The 13,363-nt window shown below is 41.9% G+C and overlaps 1 protein-coding gene and 1 pseudogene across 4 annotated transcripts in view; both read right to left on the minus strand.

Annotated features, from left to right (window-relative positions):
* Positions 1-58: 58 nt before the first annotated feature.
* The window catches only part of LOC139540440 (very long chain fatty acid elongase 1-like), a 34,750-nt gene continuing 21,445 nt past the window's right edge, over positions 59-13,363 (minus strand). For 2 of the 4 annotated variants that reach the window (XM_071344260.1, XM_071344259.1), the window contains exons 2-8: positions 3,418-3,517; positions 3,115-3,305; positions 2,657-2,737; positions 2,387-2,443; positions 2,172-2,277; positions 1,900-2,036; positions 59-1,603 (exon numbers count right to left, since the gene is read on the minus strand). In XM_071344260.1, the coding sequence (XP_071200361.1) occupies positions 1,277-1,603; positions 1,900-2,036; positions 2,172-2,277; positions 2,387-2,443; positions 2,657-2,737; positions 3,115-3,305; positions 3,418-3,478 (960 nt within the window). In that variant the 5' untranslated portion in view covers positions 3,479-3,517 and the 3' untranslated portion in view covers positions 59-1,276. The other 2 variants (XM_071344258.1, XM_071344261.1) reach the window with 2 other exon arrangements.
* On the minus strand, positions 6,069-6,126 carry LOC139540565 (U7 small nuclear RNA; annotated as a pseudogene).

Raw genomic sequence — 13,363 nt, forward strand, 5'->3', positions numbered from 1 at the left:
TGTTTGAAATGCTTGTGGAAATCAAAGTATAAAGTTCCATTTTCCGTCAGGATCAGTATCCGAGCAGATGTAAGGAGACATTAATGTCCACCTTTATTTACAGTGTCAAGGTCTCACAGAAACGCTTTGAAAGAAGCACCATAATGTTGCTCTGTCATGACAAGCAGGTCATTTACCAACTCATTGAGGTTGTTGGACTTACAGCCTTGTGAAGTAAGAATGGCATTAGCCTCGACACGTCATAGATACTGTAGACATTTCCAGACAGTCATTACCATTAGAGGTTGTGTGTTGGCATTATTAGGTAATTTACAGTACACATGTCACCAGCTCAAAGTCAAACTCATATACCGGTATTATGTGTTTGCCCTAGTCCAACCCTGAACCAGCCCCCTCCCCCACATAAAGAGCTGTGGGTTGGGTGAACAATTATGAGTGAGAAAGTTACATAGGGTCAAATATAACGCCAAGTCATCGAATCTCCCGTTTTTGGAAATGGTGAGCGATTAGCATGTCTTGGGGGTATGATCTTTGACCCTCTGTACCTTTACTCATCATTATTCACAATTAATTCAGGATTATTGATAATCATGGTAGCAGTATCCATAATCAAGTGTTTAGAAACATATTCTATTCTTATTTACAATAAAAATGACAATACATTATTTACCATTCCTTTCTATTGGGCACAAAATAATCTGAAACACAATCAAAAACTGCAAATCTATTCAACAAGTTTGTAGAGTCACAAGCTTGATGTGGTCATTGTGTGCTAGGAATATGGGACCAAATACTAAACTTTTGACTACTTTATTTACAATAATCGTTAGAGGTGTCAAATTTGAACCTTACCTTTTTTTTTTGTTGAAAAAAAAGTATTACTTGTTAAACAAAATCTCTTTCTCTTAGTATAAAATAATTTAATTTACCATTTTTTTGTATACAATATAGCTCAGTATTTTTATTATTTATTTTATATAGTCATTATTGCTCATCTTTATCATAGGTGGCAACATCAGTAAAGAGATAACATCAGGACATAACATGTCTTTTCATAAATTGTGTTCCATAGTAAGTTTCCAGTAAAAAAAAAAAAAAAACGAAATGTGGGACCCCAACCGCAGAAGTCATTGACCTCGTAATTTCCCCAGCTTTTTGTCCTGAATAAAACTAAAAACGACCAGAAAAGAAACATAACCAAAACATTCTTTGGAATCCACAGTAGTTTGTGCGGGATCTCGTATTCACGCGTCTCGGATGTTCTTTTCCGAAGACCCTAGGACTTCTTCATCTTGCCCGCATGGGCACTGCCATTTTCGTTGTGACTGGAACCGTTGCTGGTGCCATTACTGTTACCTTTCTTGTGGTGCTTGCCATTGGCGACCATGGTGGTCCCGTTGGCCTTGCCGTTGAGGCCAGGCTTGGAGTCCTGCTTGGGCAACCGCTTTCCCTTCACGTATGCCTGGTACCAGAAGTTGGAGAAGAGCACGAAGAAGAAGGTACCATACATCCAGATGAGGTGGATGAACAGGGGGACCTGGTAGTCACAGCTGTCCATGAAGTAATACTGGGTGACGTGGAGGGACACCATCACAAACTGAACCTGTTGGTGGAATGAAGAGGAACAATACGCATATGGAGAAGAATGTTCTGAAGTGGCACAGCTCTTGCACTGATCAATAATGGTATTTCAGACTAGTTTATTTACTACTTTAGTATATTGCATCTACAAAAGTTAAAAAAACAAAAACTAGTACAGATCACCTTTTAGAGAAACAACAAAAAAATGCTGTATAAACAGCCACGAAGACCTGGCAAAAGCTTACTACTCATAGTACAAATTTATACTGGAAATGACAATGTCATATACATCCATCCATTCAAACTAACAAAACATACCAGTTGGATGGCGGTCATGTACTTCTTCCACCAGAGGAACTTTTCGAAGCGTGGTCCAGCCGCAGACAGGCCGTAGTAAGAGTACATGATGACGTGGACGATGCAATTCACCATGGCATGGAAAGAGCCTATTCCCCCTGTTGGTAAAACACACAGAACACTTCAAACCAACCCTGCCCACATTCCACTGGATCCTCCAACAACATACCTTTGTCTACTGCAAATGGAATTGTCTTCCCACCATTTTACAATACCAAATATTGTGGACTCACCGGGAGCTAAGCTGACGCCCCACCACCAGGTCCAGGGCATGAAAGAGTGGTGGAAGACGTGCAGGAAGGTGATCTGACCATGTTTCTTCCTCAGAACAAAAAACACCTGACCCAACGAGAGAAACATGTCAAATACAACCATGATGACCATAACGTGAACTGAGGGGGAAAGACTGAGGAGCTGCAAATCTGTAGTAAATAATCTGAAGTCTTACTGTGTCCAAGAGCTCAATGAATTTGGAGAACAAGAATAACCAGGCCACTCGAACCATCTAGTGAGGGAACACAACACACCATGCAAATGTGAGAATTTGGACAAAACAGCCTATTAGTAGTAATCTAAAGATAGTATTGTCACAGTGGATCAGTAGGAATATCCTAACAATGTGCATCTTGTCTTGCATCATCTTTGAAAGAAAGTATGCATCTCATGACCATCACGGGGGAGGGGGGGACCATGCGTGAAGCAAAGACTCAAGACTTACTCTAAGGCCTTGGGGGCTATCCGAGTAATCAACTGCGTCACATCTCCATGTGTATGTCGTGGCCCAGCCTGACATCAAGAACTAAAAAGACAAGAGAACAAATTGAGACAAACAGATACTGTAGCTACCGGTAGTCAAACTAGATTGGAAAGAAGCCATACTGTTATTAACATAAGCAAGTGTATATTGACTATATGGGTCATCTTCTACATGCAAATCTCAAATCTTATTTACCTCCATCAATCTAGGCAATGGTTCATTTAGCTAGAGTTCCAATTATCCAACACACTCTGGCCAAGTATGGCAATAACCCATTCAGACAGAGCTGCCACATACCAAACACCAAATACACTGCTAGGGAAAAGACTGGCTCCAAGTCCTGTAGAGATGCCTCTCAAAAGAACCAATCAAGAACCCCGATCTTTGAGAGACAAGAGCTTTGCGTCATAGTGTTTCACCTCATAGACAATAAAGGCGTTCAATGCCACCATGGAGAAGTTGTAAGTGATCATGGCCTCCTTGAGTTGGAAGGGCTTGCGGTTGGCCATGAAGCGAGGCCCAGCAACCAGCACGAAGAAGATGTAGGTCAGCAAGATGGCCGACATGTTCACCGGACTCCCCATGAGTGGGTAACTCCACAGTCGCGGGTCTGAGAAACAAAACATGAGCTGTAAAATATACTACAAAACAGGTTTACCGCTTTCACGGTACACAAAGCAGAGGTATAGTTAAGTAATTAACTAGGCAGAAAAATACCTCACCTGTTCCCTTCAAGAGGTAATCATAAACCCCCATGGCTCTAGCACCAATGTCCTGAAGCATTTTGACTAGCTTCCCCCTCTGGTATCACCACCCAATCACCTGTGGAAAATCAAATGAATTAGTAATGTCGTCATTTTAATGTATTTTGCACCCGCTTTTGCTTTTTATTTACCTGCCGTGATTCTAAATGTGTTGTTTTTATTGTATACAATGTTTGTTTTTTACTCAGTAGAGCTTTGAGATAACTCTGTAATGAAAAGCGCTATAAAAAAAAGACATGTATTATATATAAAAATATAATATGCTACTCCAAATCCCTTACATACTGACTAATGTCATATGCTATTGCAGTATCTTTAGGTACTGACTTTACAATATCCTTTACCCAAACATCATTCATGGTATTAAACTGCCTGCATCATATTTAATAATCTAGTCACAGTTGTATTTGGCAAAAACATCAACCCTTACTCGCAAAAACATGACACAGAACACCACTTTATAGCTGGTATTTTATTTGGTTTCATGACATGAAAGAAGGAGACAGGAAATGTGCGTGTGCTACAGTTGAGGATCCTTGTTCAGCAACAGTGTGTTCTGGTTCTGAACAAATATCACTGACCCAGCATACCACACTCTGCCCCCACATCCCAGCATGCCTTGCCCCTGTCCCGGCAGACATGGCCTGACAGCAGAGAGGAGGGGCTACAGGGGACAGGCGAGCGTCTCCATCCCACAGCATTCGCCTCAGTTTGGGACTGCCAATTATGGGAACCAGGCCAAAACACAGAACCACAGCAAATCTCTCTCTCTCTGCTCTCCCCAAATGACCCCAGCCGTGAGAGAGGAGACAATGGCAATCATCTTTGAAGTTTGAATTTGTTCTAGACCAGTCTCATGAGATCCAGGTGCCGACAGAACTACCCTGACTGAAGAGAGAGCTCAAACAGGCTTATTTATCAACATGTTACGTGGGTGGTGGGACGGTTTAACCTCAAGGTTTATAAAAGAACAATTGGACTGAAGACAGGTGTTCCACAGACGGGCACATTTACCTTAGGGTTATAAGGAAAATTGGACTGAACTCAGCGACCTGCAACTTATATCAACAACTGAACTACAAGTATCAATACTGGTATAAAATCTTCAAACTTCTAATCTCTCGACACATTGGCTGGCTACAATGTGTATACAGCAACATAAAAATGTGTACACAGGGACTGAGCACAGTCTTGACAAAACCTATCCATATCAAATCTCAACTCCATATAGGGCATGTCGTCAATGTTATTGGTCAATAGCTGGGATGTCTGGGTGTGGTAGCATTCTTGCCCCACTATGGAGCAAGAGGGATCCATTGTTCAGAGAAAACCTACACTGAGCTCTCCCTGCCCTAGGAGTAAAGTCTACCCTAAGCTAACACCATCAAAAGGTAATGATCCAGCCTACTGGAATGTACGGGGGGGGGGGGGGGGGCAACAACAAAAAGTATATAAAAGTGTCTAACAGAGCAAAAACATCTACCCGTCCTTAGAGCAGGACACACAGTACACAATCAACATGGAATGACTCAATCAGTAACGTCTGAGCATACAGGGAACAGTATAGGAGACATTGTCAAGTGTACACATCGTTGAAATCGGAGGGACCCTACATGATTACAACAATAGTTCAAGTGGGAAGTGTTCGCTCTCAGCTCCCATCCACTGGTATGCTCACGGAAAGCCCTTTCAATTAACCAAACACTAGGCTGGAGGTCTTTCATACAGCAAGAATGTCAAGCAAAACCTGTTTCCAAATGGAATATTCAAGATAAATGCTTTGTATACATGTCAATATTTAGTCCTTTATGCATTTTAACACCGTTTGAAACTTTGCCCAACATGATTTCGCTCATGTGGTGTGGACGACATCCTGTGACTTACATACACGTCAGTGTTGAATCTATGACACGTCAGTGTTGAATCTATGACACGTCAGTGTTGAATCTATGACACGTCAGTGTTGAATCTATGACACGTCAGTGTTGAATCTATGACACGTCAGTGTTGAATCTATGACAAAGAAAAGCTTGTCAACACTCAGTAAAGGGAGCTCTCTCACAGATAGTATCCAATATTCTAAAGTATGTTGAATAGCAGGCCAATCCATTTATCTACTTCAGCCTCTGTACTCAATGAGCCGAATGCAGTATTTTGTTATTTTTATGTAACAGTGATTATGAACTTGAAGTCAGCAGCCAGACATTTTCAGACCAACAGGGCTTTCTATAAAATGTATGGCCTTTAAATCATATAACCTGCACACATAACTGTATGTAAAGTTAACTGGCATAATCTGTACTTCTCTTGAACTCCGGTAAAGGTCCGGAGTAGTTTACCAGTAACTAGCCACAACTCAAATAAAAAAATACTATAGTATACTATGGTAAAAATACTATAGTATTAATTGTAGTGTTTTTGCAGACTTTACTGTAGTATTCACTAGTGTTTACTGTAGCATTTACAGTTAACTAGTCTAAATACTGTAGTAAAATAAAAATGTAATATATACTATAGTAATTAATGTAGTATACTGTAGTATTTACTGTAATGTCTTGGTTTTGCAGACTATAGTGTTTTTGTTCTATTATCTTTGACATAGAAGAAGTAGAGGCTTTCTCCTTGAGGAAACCTACTAGAGAAATACTAAAGAGAGCTATAATTTTCCATAACCTGTAGGTAGCTACAGGGACTGGGGTCTGAACGGATAATTCAACGCTTCTGCTCTTTTCGGAACACAACATACGGTATGTAGGTTTCTCACTTATGGATGGCAAAAATTGTGATATGGGGAGGGGAATGGGCAGGGTCTATGAAAATTAAAAACTGTAGTATTCACTATAGTTAAAAAAGTGTGGTGTTTTTGCTGACACTACTGTAGCATTTAACAGTGGGTGTTTTTTGTGGATAAAACTGTAGTATTTACTACAGCATTCTATAGTAAGTACTACACATGATCGAGGGACACTACAGTGTGTAGTAAATGATTCTACAGTTTACTATAGAATTCTATAGTAAGTACTGTAGTATTCTATAGTAAACGGTAGTATTGTTTCATCTGGGAAGGTATAGCAAATGCACATGTTCGAAGAGGCAAAGGAATGTCCTGTTTGCGAGATCTAATCTAGCAGCTAAGATCAACTGCACATTTTGTTCACCTGGAACCTTCAAGGACACCGATAACAACCACACGGCAAGGGGGATATCAGGCTAAACCGCTATTGTCTTGACTCCATGTGTGATTATGAGAACATTCCTGAGAAATCAGAACATGTAGGCCTTTGAACTTAAATGCACATGACATGTCACATTATGGATGCAATAGGTGAAAACCTCAAGGAAAAGCCTGCAACTAAGGCAGAGGTTGGCATTTACTAAACCACAATTCATTATGTGTTCCAAGCAGAAAAGCCGAGCATCATGGGCACCTACAGGTGATATAGGGCAAAGTTCAATGTATGTAGATTTACAGCGCACCGGCAGGGAGTTTCCTGGTTGTCGAGTGAGTGCTCACCTGTCGGTATGATTCTCATTTCCATGCTAATTTAGACCAGAGACCAAGCATTTCAGAAAGCTCTTACACAAATAGCTGTTGTTCCTTTGGAACCTGAAAACAAGGCGAGTCGGCAGGTGTGCCTCATATCTGTGGTGACAACACACATCTCAGTGCCTCTAACTCAGGCAGATTCAGACATCAATCATCTGTCTTGATCGGAGGAGTAACACTTGCACATTAAGAGATCATGTGAACATTATGACAAATGTTAGATATCTATTGATAGTGATAATCTACTGGTCCTTAGTTTGAGTGTAGCATCGGAGAAGGTTGCGGTGTACCCATGTGAGGAAGATGAGCAAATTTACATTTGAATTTATTTTTTGAGTCCTCTTTGCGCTTTCCACCTGGAAACGAAAAAAGAAAAATGTTTTGGCATCTTGCCTAAATTTCTGACTCAAAGACCAAACCTTTAACTAGGCAAGTCAGTTAAGAACAAATTCTTATTTACAATGACGGCCTACCGGGGAACAGTAGGCCTTGTTCAGGGGCAGAACGACAGATTTTTACCTTGACAGCTCAGGGATTCGATCATGCAACCTTTCAGTTACTTGCCCAACGCTCTAACCACTAGGCTACCTGCTGCCACTACTTTAAGCCTATTCTGCCGTGCCCCTCTACTTTGACAAAAATATATTCAACATAACCCCCAAGACAACATTACCTAAAACGCCGTATCTGCTCAAAAGCAAGTGTGTATAACCCTGAACAGACATGTGATTTGTTAAAAATCTCACTGAAGAACTGGATTCTACTGAATGGAATTCACCACCAGAGACCTGAGTATTGCACACAGAGGGGCAGTTTGTACTGCCAATCTTTCTAGTCAAAAACCTGAATGCCTCCGTGTGAGTATGAGAATGTATAGTGTCAGGGGCTCGTCTTGTGGCTAAGAGGGACCTAACCAGACACAGGAGAACACAACACGATTCTTTCAATCCACATCCGAAGGCACCAAAGAAAGAGACAGACCAGTGAGGGGGAAATAAACCTGTACAATAGACATAGTGGAGACATCCAAAAACATCGGAGAGACCAGAGAAACCCCATTCTTCTCAGAGACCAGAGAAACCCCATTCTTCTGTCAGAGACTAGAGAAACCCCATTCTTCTGTCAGACCGGAGAAACCCCATTCTTCTGTCAGAGACCAGAGAAACCCCATTCTTCTGTCAGAGACTAGAGAAACCCCATTCTTCTGTCAGAGACTAGAGAAACCCCATTCTTCTGTCAGACCAGAGAAACCCCATTCTTCTCTCAGAGACCAGAGAAACCCCATTCTTCTCTCAGAGACCAGAGAAACCCCATTCTTCTGTCAGAGACCAGAGAAACCCCATTCTTCTGTCAGAGACCAGAGAAACCCCATTCTTCTCTCAGAGACCAGAGAAACCCCATTCTTCTCTCAGAGACCAGAGAAACCCCATTCTTCTCTCAGAGACCAGAGAAACCCCATTCTTCTGTCAGAGACCAGAGAAACCCCATTCTTCTGTCAGAGACCAGAGAAACCCCATTCTTCTGTCAGAGACCAGAGAAACCCCATTCTTCTGTCAGAGACCAGAGAAACCCCATTCTTCTGTCAGCGACCAGAGAAACCCCATTCTTCTGTCAGAGACCAGAGAAACCCCATTCTTCTGTCAGCGACCAGAGAAACCCCATTCTTCTGTCAGAGACTAGAGAAACCTCATTCTTCTGTCAGAGACTAGAGAAACCCCATTCTTCTGTCAGAGACTAGAGAAACCTCATTCTTCTGTCAGAGACCAGAGAAGGTAGACAGGCCAATAACTTAATGAGTGCGGAATATTCAGGATATTTCTTTTTACCCTTTTGGCTTCTTGTACATTTCTATAAATGTATCTAGACTAAAGCAAACAACCACAACTACAAAATAGGGAAATCTCAGTCAGGACATTAATTCCAACCTTTAGCAACACCAAACCATCCAACAGAATCTAGTAGTTCAACTTGACTGAGCGGTACAGCAGCAGAGGACTGTGACACTGTTCATATTTGTTCGATTCACTTTAAAACAATGTGCGATAACAGTAGTCCTTCAGTTCTGATCTGACAGTGCCATCCCTTCAATCTGGCAACCTCACTCTACTGAAATGCCTCAAGTGTCCAGACATACCAATCCCATGAGCTCACTACAAACACTTTTAAACTCCACAGTCACATTGTAACAAAGCATTCTGACTGCTACTGTAAAGACTTCCAGGAGAATTTCCTCATGGTGTTGACTACTAAGTCAGCGATAATCGTTCCACCAGCAGACTGTGGTGGATCACAAGGTGGCACTTCTCATCACCCTGACCAGAGAGTCAAAGTCCAAGCACTACACTAATCAAAGTTTATTTGTCACGTGCGCCGAATACAATAGGTGTAGACCTTACAGTGAAATGCTTACTTACAGGATCTAACCAATATTTTAAAAAAAAGGTATTAGGTGAACAATAGGTAAGTAAAGAAATAAAACAACAGTAAAAAGACAGGCTATATACAGTAGCGAGGCTATAAAAGTAGCGAGGCTACATACAGACACAGGTTAGTCAGGCTGATTGAGGTAGATATGGTTAAAGTGACTATGCATATATGATAAACAGAGTAGCAGTAGCGTAAAAAAGGGGTTGGCGGGTGGTGGGTGGCGTGACACAATGCAGATAGCCCGGTTAGCCAATGTGCAGGAGCACTGGTTGGTCGGGCCAATTGAGGTAGTATGTACATGAATGTATAGTTAAAGTGACAGTGCATATATGATAAACAGATAAACACTACCTCAATTCCATGAAAGAAACGCCATATAGGCATAGCTAACTGTAAAACGGACAGACAGATGAAGCCAATTAAATGTAGCCCTTTTTGGTATTCCAGTCCTCTAACCCTGGACTCAACAGGGCTACACAGTTAACAGCCATAAACCAGGAGGGCGGAGACTGTCAGATCACCTCATTCCTCTCCGTTCCAGAATGGAGGGAGTGTATCTTTCCTCAAATCAACCTATTGTGTGATGATCAGCCATCTCGAGACCTTGACCAGATACAATTCTCTCTGACTACACTATTGACATAGAAAACCCAGAACAAAATTGTGACGCTGGTAATAGGTGGGAATAAATCTTGGTTTAGGAATAACTCTTCAAATCGCCGACTAAGTGCCTCTTATGACTTGCGGGGAAGAGTAGCACAGTGGAAAGGGTGGGGGAAATGCATGTGTTATGGGAAGCCTGTCAATTAATCATAGTGATGAAAAAAAGGAGCCTTGTTCAAAGGGTTAGAGTTCATGATGAACAAAACGACAGAGGAGAGGGTTAAAAAACATTCACAGGGAGAGAGGGAGGAGCCAATTAGAAAAAAACACAGTGCAGCTTATGTTTAAAGGCCTAATGCAGACGTTTTTATTTCTATATGAATTCATTTCTGGTTAACAATTATGTAACTTACTATGATTGATTTCAATTACAATGGTCGAAAATAAACAAAAATAGCTTATTAGCAAAGAACAATTTCTCAAGCAAGAATTTTTCTAGGGCTGTCTGGGAGTGGTCTGAGTGGGGTGGGGGGGAACTGAAAACTAGCGGTTATTGGCAGAGAGGTTTGAAACTCTTTCTTACTGGTCTATTAACTACATTTTCTCCATACCAACAAAACAGGCTGAAATGTATTTTCACTTACACTAAAAAAGTGCATAATCATAATTTTCACAGTATTATTCCAACCTCAGTGTGGGAATATATATAAAACACAGCAAAATCACGTTTTTGACTGTACTGTTGGCAGGGTTGCTCTACCTACTGTACGCACACACACTGGCTTTTCAATGTCAAAACAACGTGTGTGTTTACCCCAGCTTGTTAGACACATAATATAGGCGTTCCCTGAAGAGATAACGTAAACACAAGACCTAAAACCCACTTAGGGAAACAAACCCAAACCATTGGCTCAACAAGCGTGCCAAAATTAGATAAAGGGGGAGAAGACGTTAGGGTTCGTTTCCTGGGTACTCCATCTGGTGCTAAGTGAGCAGACTTACCTCGTCTTTGATGTGGTTTATTTCTTGTTCACCTCAGAGCGGTCCAACACTAAAGAGCACAGCTAGCTTGCTTGCTCCTTTTGGAGAGAAGCGCCAGGATAGCAGTCAAGGGAAAGAGAAAGGGAGTGAAAGAGAGGAGGAAGCAGGAGTGAGTGAGACAGAGAAAACGGATGAAGTGTGACTGGTACTGCTGTCCTCCCCACCCACCGTGACGCACACACACAGTGAATGAATAACTAGTTCAGAAAGAGAGAGCGAGGCAGGCAGAGAGAGAGAGAGAGAGGAGGGAGGAGTGTATATGTGTCAGTGTAAATGCAAGCTGGGTGGTTAAGAGAGTGAGAACGAGAGGAAGCTGGCCTTGTATTTCAACCGGCAGTGTGAAAACCTCAAAATAAAGGAAAGGTAGGTAGGTGACCGTTTTGTGACCACAGCCCTGGTCTGACAGGAGTTGCCCCTTCCCCTCTTACCTCCACCCCCCCCCCCCCCTAAATACAGCAGAGTATGGTATCATCCTGCAGGTTTCTCTCCTAGGGGGTGGGCTGATTATATTATTCTCATACACAGCAGGGAGAAATCAGTGGCGACTCTGTTGTTGTGACACTAGAGTCTCTTTCCCCAGCCAACACCCCGAAAGCAAAGCTAACATCCATTTCACCCTCCATCTGGAAGTCAAACATTTACAACTCCATAATGACACTTACAAACACAATCATAGGGGCTTTCCAAAATGTAATTTAAAAAATGTATTGTTCATCAAACAACATGGAATACTTCCTCTGGAGACTGAACACCAAAAAGGAAGAGACCAGTTGGAACATAAAAAGTATAATTCTACGGTTTACTCAAGGCTGGTTGATAAATCTGATAACATAGATAAGGCCATTACGGCTCCTACAGGAAGACAGTGACTTACTGGCAAATATGTAAGTATATTGTACGTTCTGCTTGCTCTCACGCATATGAAATCTGAGTCTGATCTCCCTACCAAGCCCAGTTTTAAAAGGAGGAACAGATATTGAGACAATCTTTAAAGCTATGTAGTTATGACGCTCACTCTCCCTCTAGAACAAACACGTGAAGCACACACACTCACGTCTTGGTGTACATGTCCAGGCCGTACAGAACAGTGGGAGTCAGACACACTCCACCCTGTAGTTGTATATTAACAGGTTAAGTAGCCTACTAACTCCTCTCTACTTTAAGCAAGCTCTCAGATCCTTTGTGATGTAAAACATTTGTCAAACAAGCCACCCCTAATTGAGAGCGATGGACACTCGTCAAGTACTGCTCTAATATTTTATCTAACATCAATCTACTTAAATGAGGTACTTAGTCGTGACTAAAAGTGTGCATCACAACTGGCACCCTAGTCCAATAAACTGTTAATAGTTGTGTAGATGTACTTGTCTGGCCTCTTCATTTTTCTGTATCTGTGGACAGAGACGGGTTTACCTGTTGCTCTGTTCCCAAGGGATTTGATTAGTTTAGGAGTTCTTAGGATCCGCATTAGCCGACGCCAACATCTAGTCTTACTGTGGTCCTACATTTTTTAATAAATAAATATAAGACAAGTGTGTTTTGCGTTTCCTTGAATTTGTTTTGGACCTGAAAAGACCCCTGGTGACATGTCTGGGGGGGGGGGGGGGGTAAGTGTGTGTCAGTGCCGTGTGTAAGTTGACTATGCAAAACTGTTTGGAATTTCCAACACGTTTCTTAGAAAAACAAAAAGTGAAGCAGTCAGTCTTTCCTCAACTCTTAGCCAAGAGACTTCCTTGCATAGTATTAATATTAGCCCTCTAATTACAAGTGCCCGCTCTGTTCTTGGCCAGCTGCAGCTTAAATAGGTCTTTCTTTGCAGCACTCACTTGACCCTATGACTGGACAATAATAAAAAATAAGATAAAACTAGAGCCTGCAGGACTTGCTTTGTGGAGTGTGGTGTCAAAAAAGCAGATTCTCTATTATGGACAGGCCTCTCTCCATCTTTACAACCATTGAATCTACACTACATGACCAAAAGTATGTGGACACTGCTCGTCGAACATCTAATTCAAAAATCATGGGCATTAATATGGAGTTGGTTGGTCCCCCCTTTGCTGCTATAACAGCCTCCACTCTTCTGGGAAGGCTTTCCGCTAGTTGTTGGAACATTGCAGAGACTTGCTTCCATTCAGCCACAAGAGCATTAGTGAGGTCGGGCACTGATGTTGGGCAATTAGGCCTGGCTCGCAGTCGGCGTTCAAATTCTTCCCAAAGGTGTTCGATGGGGTTGAGGTCAGGGCTATGTGCAGGCCAGTCAAGTTCTTCCACACCGATCTCGACAAA

Source organism: Salvelinus alpinus, chromosome 15, assembly GCF_045679555.1.
Source record: "Salvelinus alpinus chromosome 15, SLU_Salpinus.1, whole genome shotgun sequence".
NCBI classification, from domain to species: Eukaryota; Metazoa; Chordata; class Actinopteri; order Salmoniformes; family Salmonidae; genus Salvelinus; species Salvelinus alpinus.